This window comes from Cetorhinus maximus, chromosome 18 (assembly GCF_964194155.1).
Source record: "Cetorhinus maximus chromosome 18, sCetMax3.hap1.1, whole genome shotgun sequence".
Taxonomy (NCBI): Eukaryota; Metazoa; Chordata; class Chondrichthyes; order Lamniformes; family Cetorhinidae; genus Cetorhinus; species Cetorhinus maximus.
The window spans coordinates 97,284,904-97,298,314 of NC_135896.1; the positions used below are offsets into that span (position 1 = coordinate 97,284,904).

At 43.5% G+C, this 13,411-nt stretch overlaps 1 protein-coding gene across 1 annotated transcript in view; it reads left to right on the plus strand.

Annotated features, from left to right (window-relative positions):
• LOC144693388 (RAS guanyl-releasing protein 1-like) overlaps positions 1-4,461 on the plus strand; it is an 89,558-nt gene extending 85,097 nt beyond the window's left edge. Inside the window, exon 17 of the mRNA XM_078563252.1 lies at positions 1,716-4,461. Within this exon, the coding sequence (XP_078419378.1) occupies positions 1,716-1,886 (171 nt within the window). The 3' untranslated portion in view covers positions 1,887-4,461. The remainder of the gene's footprint in view (positions 1-1,715) is intronic.
• The last annotated feature ends 8,950 nt before the right edge of the window (positions 4,462-13,411 follow it).

The window sequence follows — 13,411 nt, forward strand, 5'->3', positions numbered from 1 at the left end:
ACCAGGGGTAACCTTTTGAAGAGGTAAAGTCCTGCAACACCTTTGGGGGGAGTGGGGCCAGATGCCCTTGGGGAGAAGTTAGGTACCCTTTGGAAGAGGTAAGGTGTCCTTTGGGATTGCTGAAAGTAGGCATGAATACACGTAAAAAGTGCATAAGCTCATTGGACCTGTCAAAAAGAACTGTAAAAAGTATCAAGATGAACTGTCAAAGGGAGCTGTCAAGGCATTTAAAACTCCTGCCTTTTAACACTTTGAAAAAAATATTTGCTGGAGTGTTAAAAAAATTATTGCTTGCTATTTCACTCTACCTGTTGGCATAAGCCTTAGGGTTACCATTACTGGATTAGTGCAGGACTATTTTCACAACTGTCCATAATCAGAGTAGGGTGCCTGCCGTTTCATAGTTCGATTAAAAGCTCGAAGTGTTTATGGGCTCTTGGAAATGGGACTTTGAATTCCAATGCTTTTTTTAAATAAGGGAATATGCAATTGAATAAAATGTTTGTTGTTATAAGGGATAATGTAGTTGAAGGAATGTAAATGTAGCAAATGGGTTTTTATGAGTGAGAGTGCCTTTTAAAAAATAAGGTTTGCAGTAGACACTTGTACAATAGCTGAGGCGGCGACAGGGCTGTAAAATGCAGCAAGCCATTCTAAACTTCATTAACTTCGGTGGTAACGTAAAATCCCGCTGCCATAAAATTCCAAGCTTGGAACATTTTTAAATCTCTGCATGGGTCCTGAGGTCTACCCATAGTGGATACTGGGTGAGTTGGCATGGTGGGTGTAAGAGCAAAGAGTGGTGGGTGTGGGGGCATAGGTTGGCATGAGTTGGCACTAAGTTGGCACTAGGTTGGCATAGAGGGCTCTAAAGGGCCATGGAGGTGGGCAGGGGGTAGAATGGAGTGCATGAGGTCATGTTGGCATGGATAGGGCATGGGGAGTGTGTGGGGCTGTGAGGGGGCTTAAGGGCTGATGCAGTGCCGATGCACTGAGGCAGGCCTGCTGCCCAGCCCACCTTTGTACCCAGCATCCTCTGCACTCATTCCAGATGCAGTGGGTCCGACTCCCAGGGAGTCCTGCCACCCTGGAGTGAAAATCCGACCTTCCAGGCCACTTTCTCCCAGGTTGGATTTGCAAAGCTGAGAAATGTCCCGACTCCGCTCCCAACCCGAGAGTGAAAATCCAGGCCTGTGCCATCTTGTGCTGGGATTTCACCACCGGAGGAAATAGTTGCTCTGTATCTAGCCTTTCCAATCCCTTGATCATTTTAAATACCTCTATTAGATTGTCCTTCAACCTTCCAAACTCAAGGGAATACAAGCCAGGTTTATGCAGCCTGTCCTCACACTTTAACCCTTTAAGTGTAATGCTAGGGTGAAGTTTCACAAGAGCGGAGAAGTCAGTTGAAATTTGACTTAGGTTTGACTGTTTGGCCGTTAAAATAAATTATACAAGAATGTAATCTTGGTCCTGATGTTATTATGCAATCCTGTGACTCTCATCTCTTCATTTACAGTCATATACTCAACACTAACTGAATCGGAACAGGAACATTGTTTTGTTCAAAATATTTGTAGCTTTATCGTTAGCAAGATACAATGCAGACAGAAAAAGGAGTTTTTGAGGATATTTATCCCCTACATGATCTGTTAACTCCAAACACTGGAAGGTTTATGTGCAATGATAACTTCTCTGTTGTTTTGCTGATTTAGGAAAAAACTCTGCTTCGAGAAGAGAAAGAAAAGCTGCACATTGAAAACACAAGTCTGCAGACAAAGTTATTAGAGGCACAGCAAGAGATCAAGGCTCTCACCGAACAACTAGATTTATTCCGAAAGCATATGATTATGGAACCAAGAAGCTCTTCACTGACGCAAGAGTAAAATTTATAATATTTGGTAGACTGTTCATAACTAGTATTTCTGTACAGTACTGGGATCTATAGAAAATGTTAACAAAATAGAAGGATTTTTGGTGAAAATTGATGGACATTTTCACATTATTTAACTGTGTTTTCTCATCAAGAAGAACTGATATCTAGTTTTTAAATTAGAAAACGTAGAAATAAGCATTACTACAAACACTAGACACTTTTAATAATAAAAACCACCAACTTTATAAAGAATCAAGTGCACCCCTGAGCAGGAGGTTGAGATTGGGAGCAGATGGGCATTTAATTACTTTAAAGAAAGCTAGAAATAATAACATTTTAGAGTTACATAATGGGGTTAATCTTAACTGTTGCATTAGTGTGAAACAACCAATCAGATTTACTGCCCATTATACATCTTTTCATGAAAATTGGGAGATTGGATTACAAGTGGCCTCTCCAACATCACTCATTTATACTTCCGCTAAAAGTTATTTCCTCCAGTTTGTTTTACTTAGATGTGATTAAAAGCCATTTCAAATGTGCTTGTGGCTATTTTAAATTAACTGAATGGATTACAGCCACATTTCTTGATAGTACAAATTAAAGTTGACACAGAAAATATGTTTAATTGTTGTTCTAAAATGGAAGTTGCCAGAAAAAACATTTTAAAAAATTTCATACAACAAGAATTCACGGCATATGTTCTAATAATTCCCTGGTGGATGAAAAGAAGATGTTGCCAATACTATCATGTTGCACAACACATCTAGTGTCAGTTATAATGAAAGATTCTGAAAACTATATTGTTAAAGACTAAATTGAAGTAGTTACATCGGGTTCTGCAATGATCTGGTCACAGTGACCAATACACCTTTAGGCAAGGAAGTTTTTGGACAACTATTTTCACACTATGCTCATCTACAGAACAACAGTAACTGCATTTCAAAGTAATTTATTCAATGAGACGTGTTTGCAACGTCAGGAGAGACATGATAAGGTGCTCTGTTAGTACAAGGACTTTTTTCTTTCATCCAGAAAGCTTCGCGAAAATGTGAAAATACTATACATTTAAAAGTGTTAAGCCTCCTAAATAACGGATCGTCATGAAGATTTTATTAAAGCTCAGATGTTAACAAGGCCAATTATCAACCTAAAGCCACCTATTGCATTCCTCTCGAACTATGTACTAATACTTGATAAAACTTACAGGTAAAATTGAGTCATCAAAGATGAATCACAATGACTTGAAGTTATCCCCAGGATTACTCAGAAGCTTCACAGCTTTAGCCCTGACAGCTATTGTGAGGGAAGCTCAGTTAACATATACGATCACTTTTTATTTTTATGGGCATTTATAGTCACTTGATGCACACAAACAAAATAGCCATATTCAGAGTTAACATTTCAGGTTGATGACCTTTCACCAGCATTTTCTTTTATTTTATTTCCGATTTCCAGCAGCCTCACCATTTTGCTTTTGTATTGTTGTAGCCATATTCAGTACTGAGTTAATGATTAAGTTTGAGTTTTAGGAAGTGTGCAGTAGCAATAGCCAAATACGTCACATTCAGCAATAACTCAAATATTCATCCACAAATTCCTACAAATGAATACTGTACTTTGAACCAGGATATGCCCAACATATTTGATTATACTGACCAGTTTATAACCAAACCACACTGTTTAATTATTGCAGGTTATACATCTCTCTGGTGGTTGGCTATAAACTTTTCTAGTTCATGCAAGCCACAAACTTTTTGAGTTGGCATTTTAGTCTAAAAGCACCCATGAATGTTTGCAATGCCTATATCAATGTAATCGAAAACACCTTGTGGTCCAGTCACAAAGCTGATGCAGCACCAATAAAGAAATTGTCCTTAGCTTTTAGAATTAAATGGTTATAAATCTCAGTCTAAACTGCTGAAAGCTTTGCTTTGACAGAAAACAAACGTCATGGTTTTTATCTGCCTGCATCAACTCGGGTAAGAGCACAGGGTGTTGCAACAAAACCAAGGGAGATGTACATAGTTGAATAATGTAACTTTGTGTCTGTTTTCTGAATATAAACTACACAACAGCCACAAAATATATTCCATTAGCTCAATAAACCAACACTTCACTCTGTTTGTATTACAAATTATATCAGCTAATGTTATTAATGAGTATGCATTGCAGTAAATTAGATTGGAATTTGGAAACTATGAGGCTCTTGTATATTCAGACTTACCTTAAAGTGTACATTTAAGATTATCAGATCAGCAAGATGTAGATTAAGATGTTAGCAGTAATTTTACTTAGATCGTTATTTAAAATGAAAAACAGTATGATGCCATTCACATTGAATTCACATTGAATCACCCCTTAAAGGCCCAAAGAGCTTTAAGGCTCTGTTAAGTAACTTTTTAAATATAAAATAAGCAAGTAGTTGTGCTTTTTAGTGAATGTATATATGTACAATTGTACGATACATATTTTTGTTTTTGTAACTTGACTCGTTTGTGATGGTAAGTAATTTGTAGCATGATGTATAATTAAATGGATTCTTTTGTTTAAAGTAGCCAACATTAAATAATACATTAAAAATATATTTTACTCCAGTCTATTATTCTTTCAGAGAGAATCTGGGGCCTATTAGACTTCAGTTCATATCTGACCTTCACCTAGAGGTTAAGATTACTAATCACAGCATTATTTATAAAGTCTTTCAGGGACCAGATCCAATTTGTGTTGTTTAAGCACAGTTCTGTTGGGTCATGATGAACTGACATATCAATGTCAACCGGTTTGGCTGAATCGAACTATTCCATCCCGAAAGGGAGGGATGGAAAGTTTACCACTACACAGAACATTAAGGCAAATCTTTCAAAAGTCTTTGGCAGCAGGCCAGGCTAGAATATTAAGCTCAGGCTTGTCCTGGGATTTCCCACAAATTTCTGGAATACCTGCTGAGAGTATGCACAGTGCCTCCAGCATTCATTTGAAACAGGTGGTGCTGTAAAGGTACGTTCCCTAATCATACAGCTTGTCAAAAGGTAATTGGCAGTGCTGGGCTGTTGAAATTTAGATCATTGGAGTTCTGGTTTTTGGCATTTTCTTTTCTGCACTGTTTTGTTTACGTCTGTCAGTGACAGTGGGTTTTATATGGACATACACACCAATTTTTGCATGTTCTGTATTTTTTGGCCTCAGTGTTTTCCAATTCTGAGGGTTACAATTTCAACAGCCAAAATTCTAAATATGGGCATTCTTTTGGGAGTGTCTTTCAATCTGCCTGTTTTGGTGGAGGAAAGTCTAAGGAGGAATTAGTTTTGTTTATAAGCAGTGGACTGCCCACATTCATATCTGTCCAACCGGTCATGTCCATTATGGTGGTATCCATGTAGCCGTTTATAACAGTAAGAAAATGGTAATAAAAATTGCCTTAAATATGTCCTCAAAATGGAGTTGCAGTAGTGCTGAATGCTGGGAAACCAAAAAGCTAATGTTAAATAGGAATGTGAATATTAATATGAAAGAAAGCACCTTATGACAAGGCCTGGTCAACCTAGGCTATCAACGGTCACAGCTTTTTACTCCTGGGTGGGAACGTGGCAAAGTGGGCAGCAAGTGCACATGGCAGCAAGCAGGTTCTGCTAGGCTGAGCCATTCCTGACTCACTTCACGCACCAGGCCCTCCATTGAATGAGGGGTGCAGGCGCACAGGCAAGTGCTCTATCCCAGAGAAGGCTGCAGGAAGCACAGCAGCTTCACCTCTCCAGCCTGGGACACCGTAGTGGAGCAGGTCAGCGCGGCTGGCACCCACGCCCGAAATGCCACCCAATGCAGGAAGAGGATGAATGATCTCATCTGCTCTGTCAGGGTAAGTCATCCTTCAACTCCCTCCAATATCAAACTCTCATCCTGGCTATCTCTTCAGAAGTCTCACGCAACCATTAGTGGGGGACACTCATATCAACACTCATTCTCTCACTGAGACTTTCACATCACCACCATCCCATCTGTCATAAAAGCAAAAAACTGCGGATGCTAGAAATCCAAAACAAAAACAAAAATACCTGGAAAAACTCAGCAGGTCTGACAGCATCTGCGGAGAGGTACACAGGATCATCTGCGGAGAGGTACACAGGATCATCTGCGGAGAGGTACACAGGATCATCTGCGGAGAGGTACACAGGATCGAGTTTCGAGTCCGTATGACTCTTCAACAGAACTAAGGAAAAATAGAAAAAAGGTGAAATATTAGCTGGTTTAAGGAGGGGGGGTGGGACAGGTAGAGCTGGATAGAGGGCCAGTGATAGGTGGAGATAACCAAAAGATGTCATAGACAAAAGGACAAAGAGGTGTTGAAGCTGGTGATATTATCTAAGGAATGTGATAATAAAGGTACAGATAGCCCTAGTGGGGGTGGGGTGGGGGGAAAGGGATCAAAATAGGCTAAAAGGTAGAGATAAAACAATGAATGGAAATACATTTAAAAATAATGGAAATAGGTGGGAAAAGAAAAATCTATATAAATTATTGGAAAAAAGGGGGATCAGAAAGGGGGTGGGGATGGAGGAGAGAGTTCATGATCTAAAATTGTTGAACTCAATATTCAGTCCGGAAGGCTGTAAAGTGCCTAGTCGGAAGATGAGGTGCTGTTCCTCTAGTTTGCGTTGAGCTTCACTGGAACAATGCAGCAGGCCAAGGACGGACATGTGGGCATGAGAGCAGGGTGGTGTGTTGAACTAGCAAGCGACAGGGAGGTCTGGTTCATACTTGCGGACAGACCGAAGGTGTTCCGCAAAGCGGAAACCCAGTCTGCGTTTGGTCTCTCCAATGTAGAGGAAACCGCATTGGGAGCAGTGAATGCAGTAGACTAAATTGAGGGAAGTGCAAGTGAAATGCTGCTTCACTTGAAAGGAGTGTTTGGGCCCTTGGATGGTGAGGAGGGGGGAACTAAAGGGGCAGTTGTTGCACCTTCTGCGGTTGCATGGGAAGGTGCCGTGGGAGGGGGTCGAGATGTAGGGGGTGATGGAGGAGTGGACCAGGGTGTCACGGAGGGAACGATCCCTACGGAATGCCACCAGGGGGGGGTGAAGGGAAGATGTGTTTGGTGGTGGCATCATGCTGGAGTTGGCGGAAATGGCGGAGGATGATCATTTGAATGCGGAGGCTGGTGGGGTGATAAGTGAGGTCAAGGGGGACCCTATCATGGTTCTGGGAGGGAGAGGAAGGTGTTAGGGCGGATGCACGGGAGATGGGCCGGACACGGTTGAGGGCCCTGTCAACCACCATGGGTGGAAAACCTCGATCAAGGAAGAAGGAAGACATGTCAGAGGAACTGTTTTTGAAAGTGGCATCATCAGAACAGATGCGACGGAGGCGAAGAAACTGAGAGAATGGGATGGAGTCCTTACAGGAAGCGGGGTGTGAGGAGCTGTAGTCGAGGTAGCTGTAGGAGTCGGTAGGCTTGTAATGAATATTGGTGGACAGTCCCATCTGTCATGTTGCTCACACTCCATCCCCTGGCCCTTCCGTGGAGGGCTCACCACACACAGGGGACTTGAATCTCACCCAACCTCTGCTCCATCCCTTCCCATCACAGGTGCACCATCCCCTTCAGGAGTCAGGGCAGAGCACTTGGACACCCACAGGGAGGATAAGTATCAGCCGGACACCCTGGGGGCCTCCTCTTAGCACACCTCCAAAGGTGTGCAGCCACCCCCAGCCCCCTCTGCCTGTGACCCCATCCACTCCAGCTTCTCAGGCCGCCGAGGGCGCTTCTGCCCCTGAGCAGGTGACCCTCATCATACTGGGCGCTCCAGGCCTCAGGTCACTGAAGGATATCCCCAAGGTTATCACAAACATCAGGACGTAGCAGTCAGCAGGCTGCCTCCACCTCTGCTGTGGATGTCAAGGCTGCACCCAGACATAGCGGTAGAGTTAGGAAAGTTAAGAAAAGGTTATGTCTCTTTTGGGTCACAGATGTGCTAGATAAGTAGCTAAATTGCACTTTTTCTAATACAACACTTTTGTTAACACAACACTCAAGAAGCTTGACACTGTCCAGGACAAAGTAGTCCACTTGATTGGCACCACATCCACAAACATTCACTCCCTCCACCACCGACACTCAGTAGCAGCAGTGTGTACTATCTGTAAGATGCACTGCAGGAATTCACTGAGGCTCCTTACACAGCACCTTCCAAACCCATGACCACTACCACCTAGAAGGACAAGAGTCACCGCCACCTAGAGTTTCCCCTCCAAGTCACTCACCATCCTGACTTGGAAATATATTGCTGTTCCTTCACTGTCACTGGAACTCCCTCCCTAACAGCACTGTGGGTGTACCTAGACCACATGGACTGCAGCGGTTCAAGAAGGCAGCTCACCACCACCTTCTCAAGGGCAACTAGGGATGGGCAATAAATGCTGGCCCAGCCAGCGAAGCCCACATCCCGTGAAAGAATAAAAAAAAAATTTGATGGTTATGAGAATGTTCCTGTCAACTGAAGGCGTTGTGATTTTGCATTTTGGAATCCTCTTATTTTGAGGTTTAGCCTTCCTCCCACTCAGTGATAGTGTCCCACTGAGATTCACATTCCTGTGATCTCAACCTCAGTTGAACTAGTATCTGCAGCCCTTGTGTGATGTCAAGGAGATGTGTTTAAATCTTTATTGGAAGTGCGTGATGTAAGCGTTCTTAACCCTCTTCCTCAAAGAAGACCTTTGAGTGAGGGCAGCTCATCAGCATTGACAATCAAGCATGTCTCCTCAGTGGTAGTGGCTGAAGAAAAGACATGCACGGGAGAAGATCCCTAGGCATGTCCACATCTTAGTCGCAGCGATATTTGCATCATTAGTTGGTGGCGAAAGCTTCAAGTCTTCTCTCGCGTCGCTCTTGTTCCTAAGTGGGCTCTCAGCTCACAGAGTGAGCTCACTCACAGGGCCCCAGGGACCAAAACAAAGATCGTGGTCTGGCGACTCATGAGGCAAGTGTGAATGCCGGACTTGTTGGGTGGACATCCCCTGAGTTGAAAGAAAATGGCATCGAGGTCTAGGAGAGACGTGGCCATATTTCCTCACTTGACTTTACTCTTCCTGGAACTTGTCAGTGATTAAGGTATCACGGGCACGTCTCCCACATCTTCCTTCCTCCATGGCATGATTTGAGCTCATACTGACCCTTAGCAGCCTCCTGAGGTTATTGGGCCTCCGGATCATCATCCTCCAAGAGCTCTCATTCTCCTCCAAGTGATCCTCTGGCAGGGGTTCACCTCTTTGCTTGGCCAGATTGTGATGGGCGCAACACACTACGATGATGTGGGAAACCCTGTCAGGAGTGTATTGGAGTGAGCCACCTGAGTGGTCCAAACATCTGAAGTGCATCTTCAGAAGCTCTGTGGTCTGCTCTATAAGGGAGCGTGTGGGGCTGTGAACAGCGTTGTACCTCTCCTCGGAACGACTCTGAGGTCAACGCACTGATGTCATCAGCCAGTGCTTCAGAGGGTACCCTTATCCCCAAGAAGACATCCCTGCAGACGTAATGGCCCCTTGAAAATCTCAAGCACCTGGGAGTGACTCAGGACGTAGGAGTCATGGCAACTCCCAGGGTACCGTGCACAAACATGCAGTATGTGATTCTGGTGATCACACACCAGTTGTACCTTGATGGAATGATAGCCCTTGTGGTTTACAAACAATAGGGCCTAGTGCCATGGAGCCCATGTAGCCACATGAGTGCACATATTGCACCCTGCACTTTAGGGAAGCCTGAGATGGTGACAAAGCCAGTGAATCTCACAGCCTGGCTATCTTCATCCAGAGCAAACCTGACATAATGATGGGCCTTCCTGTAAAGGGCATCTGTGACCTCCTTTAAGCATTGATGTGTTGCAGACTGAGAGATGCCACACAGGTCCTCCGTGTTGACCCTTGGAAAGCACCAGAGGCCAAAGTGGTCACCTTCAAAGCCACTGGCAGGAGATACCCTTCAACTCCACATGGCGTCAGGTCTTCATGAAGAATGTGGGATATGTGATGTACCAGAGCTCGGGACAAGCACAGACGTGCACAGCATTGCCCCTTGCTCATTTGTAAATAGGAGACTCTTGGATGATAAACCTTAGGTTTGGTGAGTCGTCCCTGTTGTCTGGGCCTCTCCTCTTGACCCTCCTGTTCATGCTGTGGCTTCGCTTAACCAGGACCCTCCTGCTGGAGCTGCACACAGAGTCATCTCTCCCTTCTTCACCTTCACCATTGCGTCAGAACCCTGAGAAAGGCAGCATTGAGCCCTGGATCCATATCTGCTTTTGCCTTCTCTCTGAAAGGAAACAATGAAGACATTAATGATTCAAGGGGCAAGAAAGTGAAGCTCAGAAGATGACACGTTTGGAGACTGTAAGGGCCCATAGTTTTTCCTGCCCTATTTGCATGGCGGCTGATGCTGCCTTGTCCCTGAGACATTAGCACACACATCAAGGTGATCAAGATGGCATCGCAGACGTAACATCTTGAGCCCTGCGTGGTATGCTAAAGTTTAAGTGAGATGATTGACCCAACCTAGCTCTATGCTCCAATCTCTGATGTGGCAAATTAATGACCAATCAGTTGCTCATGGTCAATGAGTGGATGCCCTTTGGCCCATTAGGAGTGTGACATCTGGCAAACACGTGACAGGTCTTCATTGATGGAATGCCATATATGATACAGCTGTGTCTCCCTCACTGTTGCCTGCATTCTCAAATTCTACATTCCTATGTGTTACTCGCAAGGAGGTATTCCTCCTTTCTTTCTAAACAGAGTTCTGCTCACTCCTGCGTTTGTGTCACTAATTGGCAGGATAACTGACCCGACATTACACATCGTCAGCAGAATTGTGGCTTGTTTTTACAATGTCGGATTTGCGATTTTTTGCACACGGCTGTATTCTCCACTCCTGCCTGCCCTGAAACCCGCCACGGCAGGATGGGAAAATTCCAGCCTATGTTACCGGCACTGTCAAAGTAATCTATATGTTAAAAAAAAATTAACACCAGTATGTGTTAAACAAAATTATCATCATTTGACAAGAAGTAATGAAAAGAACAACTTATTTATTCTTCTTTCTGCATACATTCAATTAAACTATCTGGTTTTGTTCTCTTTTTATTTGAATGTCTCCTTCCATTTCCATTCGCTTGACTCTGCTTGTTCAACACCCCTTGACTGTCAACTCTGAACTTTGCCTTTGACTACCAATGGTTGGGACTGTGACTTTAATTAATTTGACCCTGATTCACTTTGCTCCATTGGTGGATTCTGTGATACCAGCAATATTTCTGTTTCTTTATGACTTTTAATTTTCTTTCTGACTTACACTTTGGACTATAGGAGGAATTTAGACTATAGGAGGTTTTTCATGCTCTCCCTTTGTCAGATTTCCTCTTTCAAGCAAATGATCTACAAGACACTACATGCCATCTACAAGGCTCAAGTCAAGAGTATGATGGAATACTCCCCACTTGGTGAGTGCAGCTCCAACAACACTCAAGAAGCTTGACACCATCCAGGACAAAGCAGCCCCACTTGATTGGCACCCCTTCCACAAACATTCACTCCCTCCACCACCGATGCACAGTGGCAGCAGTGTGTACCATCTACAAGATGCACTTCAGCAACTCACCAAGGCTCCTTAGGCAGCACATTTCAAACCCATAACTGCTACCATCTAGAAGGACAAGGGAAGCAGATGCATGGGAACACCAGCACCTGGAAGTTCCCTTCCAAGCCACACACCATCCTGACTTGGAAATATATCATCGTTTCTTCATTGTCGCTGGGTCAAAATCCTGGAACTCCCTCCCTAACAGCACTGTGGGTGTACCTACACCACAGGGACTGCAGTAATTCAAGAAGGCAGCTCACCACCACCTTCTCAAGGGCAATTAGGGATGGGCAATAAATGCTGACCTAGCCAGCGATGCCCACATCCCATAAATGAATAATAGAAAAACACTAGTGGAAGCTGCTCCAACCTTCACTAGATATGTGAATACACCTAATCGCTTTACAACAACTCCAATCACATACTTCTCCTTGTTAGCCTAATGTGAAACCTTGGTTCATAATTACACCAGTCCTCTTTCCCATAGTTGAATTCCCCCATTGTTCCCGGAAATACCTTTTGTGCCATTTTTTTCAATTATGTACCAGGCTGACTCACTGTGTACCTGAACACAATGTGCACATGGAACAATTTTTCAATTCGTTCAAGCTTCCTCAAAATCAACTTTAGAAGTTCAAAAATATGTGTCACAATGTTCTACAGTCTTTAATTTCTCAAATGAAATGTAAAAAAGAATGCTATCCTGTCCTTATCACCATCTTTCTGTTGTGTACTGCACTCAAAGGGCAACTAAGGGTGGGCAATAAATGCTGGCTCAGCCAGCGAAGCCCACATCCCGCGAATGAATAAAAAAGAAACTGAGTAAGACCATAAGACATGTTCAATCGCAGGCAGCCATTATTGAACTAACTTTACCCAACAGAGAGGGCAGCAGTGAGGGCAGTATAACAAAATGCTTCTATCTTGCAATGTATTGTATGTACCACTCTGACTGACCAAAATGATTCGCCTGATGCTTCCTCCTGCAATTCACTAACCACAACTTTTGTGAAGTTTGCCATGGTTTGGGCCGAGTGACAGATTTCTGAAAGTGTTTGGTGATGGTGGGTGTATTCGATAAGCTGCCACATAAAAGGTGATAAGATAAGAGTTCATGGTTTGAGGGTGATATATTAGCATAGATAGAAGCCCATAAGATTATAAAACCATAAGATGTAGGAGCAGAAGCAGGCCATTCGGCCCATTGAGTCTGCTCTGCCATTCAATGAGATCATGGCTGATCTGATAATCCTGAACTCCACTTTCCTGCCTCTTCCCTATAGCCCTTGATTCTCTTACTGATTAAAAATCTGTCTATCACAGCCTTTAATATACTTAATGACCCAGACTCTACAGCCCTCTGCAGTAAGTAATTCCATAGATTCACTAGCCTCTGAAAGAAGAAATTCCTCCTCATCTCCATCTTAAATTGGCAACCCCTTACTCTGAGATTATGCCCTCTGGTCTTAGACTCTCTCACAAAGGGAAACAACCTCTCAGCACCTACCCTGTCAAATCCCCTAAGAATCTTATATGTTTCAATAAGGTCGCCTCTCATTCTTCCGAAATCCAATGAATACAGGCCCAACCTACTCAATCTCTCCTCATAAAACAATCCCTCCATTCCCGGGATTAACTTAATGAACCTTCTCTGGACTGCCTCCAATGCCAGAATATCTTTCCTTAGATAAGGGGACCAAAACTGTTCACAATTTTCCAGGTGTGGTCTAACTAGTGCCTTGTATGATTTTAGCAAGACTTCCCTATTATTATACTTCATTCCCTTTGAAATAAAGGCCAACATTCCATCTGCCTTCCCTATTACCTGCTGAACTTGTATGTTAGCTTTTTGGGACTCATGCACAAGGACTCCCAAATCCCTCTGTGCTGTAGCTTTCTGCAGT